The 2932-nt window shown below is 44.7% G+C and overlaps 1 protein-coding gene across 1 annotated transcript; it reads right to left on the bottom strand.

Moving 5' to 3' along the window:
- Positions 1–494: 494 nt before the first annotated feature.
- On the bottom strand, positions 495–1654 carry LOC147900999 (putative glutathione S-transferase). The gene is made up of 2 exons (XM_087375659.1): positions 1300–1654; positions 495–988 (listed from the first exon to the last, which is right to left on the bottom strand). The coding sequence occupies exons 1-2, from the start codon at positions 1621–1623 to the stop codon at positions 644–646; spliced, it is 669 nt and encodes a 222-aa protein (XP_087231785.1). The 5' UTR covers positions 1624–1654; the 3' UTR covers positions 495–643.
- Positions 1655–2932: the final 1278 nt, after the last annotated feature.

The raw sequence follows: 2932 nt of genomic DNA, 5'->3' as shown, positions 1-2932 counted from the left end.
GTCTATTCTGTGATCATCTCCCTAAAACAAAGTCAGCCTAGGTTACATCAAAAACCATTTTGGTTCCTCATCAAGAAGATGGATTCCTCTTCCTTCGTCCTACCGTTAGCAGTCTGCCCATCTTGGCATCTATGTCATCATGGGAGGTGGCTGACTCAACACCTCTGCCGATGTGTACACAGCCGCGTCACGATATCGTGATGGCATAACGATAACTACATTCCTTGCCTTGTATATCGATGGCGTAACGATAACTACATTCCTTGCCTTCTATATTGAGTATAAAATACAAAATACAAACCCGTCGTCTATTTGAGTAATGCTAAGCATTATGGATTATTAATGCGAGTGCCACATGTTGCGAAACAAAAATCTCGCACGAAACAAAAATCTTCCGCCCCTTGCATTCGAGATCGTTCTCCATCACCTCACGCATGGTATAAAGCATCAGAGAGGGCTTATAATAAGCCACAGGGATGCGGGGTGAGAGAGGGGGCGAGTGGTAATTTTTCATAGAAAATTAGGAATTTGCAGGGTTATAAAATTTTGAAGACGAGCGACCCGAGAAAACCTCACTTAGAAACCCTCTGCCTTATTAGCACTATTGCCACCTTAGAGATGTTGGCTTGAGTTACACCTGCGCTTACGACGATCGGATCGCCTTGAAAAATTCATACACCTTCTCCGGTGCTGCCAAAGTCTCTCCTAATTCTGATTCCTTGAATGCTTTCTTCCACCCACACAAATGCGGATACGCCTCGAGGTCAAGGCTGCAGTTCCCTATAGTTTCGAAAGTATGCTGCCACGCCACAAAAGGACCCAAAATTATATCTGCGTAGCCCACAGTGGCACCCCCGAAATAGGGGGGCTCCTTTGAAAGAGTACCCAAGGCTTCTTCCAATAAACTCAGGCAGTCCTTGCAGTCTTGAAGAGCCCCGTTCCGCTCCTCTTCCGTTGGTGTGAAGAGTCGAAATAAAGCTTCAGTGAGCTGCACAACACAGGCGAGCAAATTAAGAAGCCAGCATGTGATCTAAGATGCAGGATCCAAGTTACACATCCTTCACCTTATATCTTTTAAAGCACACCCAGTAAGCAGATTCGTCCATTTCATCTGAGAGCAATTACAATTTTTACATTCATACGTCTAGTGCATTTTCTTACAGTAGAATGCCACAAATGAGGCATTCATCAGAGCCCTCAAACCGCTTACTTCCTCAAATTACTAGCGCGAGCAGCTGTTAGAGGTTGGCTCTAGCAAAAACGAGCAAAAGAGGACAGGCAATAAGGCAACGCATGCACCTTCTTGTCAATGAAGTCCGCCCAGAAGCGAGCGAGGGCCCGATCGTAGGGAGCCGCAGGGAGGAGATTCTTGCCATTGGGGGAGGGGAAAGCTTCGTCGACGTACTGGACGATGATGGCGGATTCGCAGATGGGTTTACCGTGGTGGAGGAGGACGGGGATTTTCTTGTAGACGGGGTTGGATTGGAGGAGGAGGGGGCTTTTGTTGGAGAGGTCCTGGGTGAGGGTGGTGAAGGGAACGTTTTTGGCGGAGAGGGCGAGGATGGCACGCATTGCGTAGGGGCTCGCCCAGAAGGAAAGGAGCTGCACATCTTGAGAAGCCATCGCAAAGGAATCTGTGGGTATGTAACTATAGGAATGAATACATAGGCTGGTTACACCCTCAGGGGCGTCCGCCCCTTCAGCGAAAATGGACCAATCATAGATTTTTTTGGGCTTCGCCGGTGTAAATTGGTTACACATCATGCGTCGGACTTTTGGGGGCATTGTATGCTTTGCCCACCCTCTTTTCCTTCATTCTTGGGCAGGGGAGCTCCCGCGCCCAACCCCCACCCAATTCCATCCATGGAGCTAGCAGCCAATGGCGGGTTGAACGCTTTTAATGCTTCTCCCTCGCTATTGGATTTCACTAGAGTTGCAGGTATAGAGTCTAGGCGACAATGTGTAAAGGGCTCTGTGCAAAAGGGAGAGTTTTCACAGCTCACAGCTTGGGCGCTCATCGAGTAGGGGGTGGCGGTGTGTAACCACCCATAGCACCATCACCTCTTCACATCAAGGAGTTTCATTACTACCTTCCCTCCTTCCCACATTGTCAACCTCCACTTTTATAAATTCTTCCTCCTAAGACTTTTTCATCCTCTTTTCAATAATCAAATGGGCCCTTTTGAGTTTTTTAGTAGTATGTCCCCCCATCAAGTATGTTCAAGGGGTATTATCAAAACCCCTTATTTGAAAATCATAAGTCTTTAAAAAGACCCCTTTTCCTCGCACTACTTGGCAAAACTATATCACGTGTGTGCAAGGGGTATTATTAAAACCCCTTATCTTTACATCATAAGTCTTTTAATGACCCATTTTCTATAAAAACTTTTGACTTCTTTCTATATCCCAATTAAAAAAGCCCTTATATAAGTATAATTTTAATGAGTTTTTTAATTTAAATACCCCTTTTGTTGAACCGAGGTGTTTTGCTTACGTACGATAATTGGACCCCTCAAGATGTCGTATAGCCTCTGCAATGCAACACATTCTATTTTAGAAGAGGTTTGTAAAGGAATGAAAATCCTATAATATAAGGGTATACAACGAGCTAGGTAGAAGCTTCAAGCAAGGATTTGAATATCCCATGTCCCAACTTGGGCAACCATGTACAACTAAAAAGGAAAGATAACTGAAAGGCACCACAAGCCAAAAAACACGATAAGTAGGCAAACTGATAGCTTCTCCAAACCATGAGTTCCTAATGCTACTTAGCAAATGTTACCATGAACATGCCTAAAGCTTAGCAAAGGCAAAATGTAAGCACATCTAAGGAATGATGTGGACGTCGATTCAAGCAAGTCTATTAACATCAGGGATGTTTTTATCAAAGCTATGCTTACATATTAATATAAAATCTTGGGGAAAAATTTCA

This window comes from Dipteris shenzhenensis, chromosome 6 (assembly GCF_047967505.1).
Source record: "Dipteris shenzhenensis isolate YYH24624 ecotype China chromosome 6, Dip_SZ_1.0, whole genome shotgun sequence".
Taxonomy (NCBI): Eukaryota; Viridiplantae; Streptophyta; class Polypodiopsida; order Gleicheniales; family Dipteridaceae; genus Dipteris; species Dipteris shenzhenensis.
Note: the sequence above shows the minus strand (reverse complement) of the source record. Positions and strands in the feature narration are given on the sequence as shown.

Coding starts and splice junctions, on each gene's coding strand:
- LOC147900999 (XM_087375659.1), bottom strand. CDS start 1,623: ATGGCTTCTCAAGATGTGCAGCTCCTTTCCTTCTGGGCGAGCCCCTAC. Junction 989..1,299: donor CGGACTTCATTGACAAGAAG/GTGCATGCGTTG, acceptor TGTGTTGTGCAG/CTCACTGAAGCTTTATTTCG.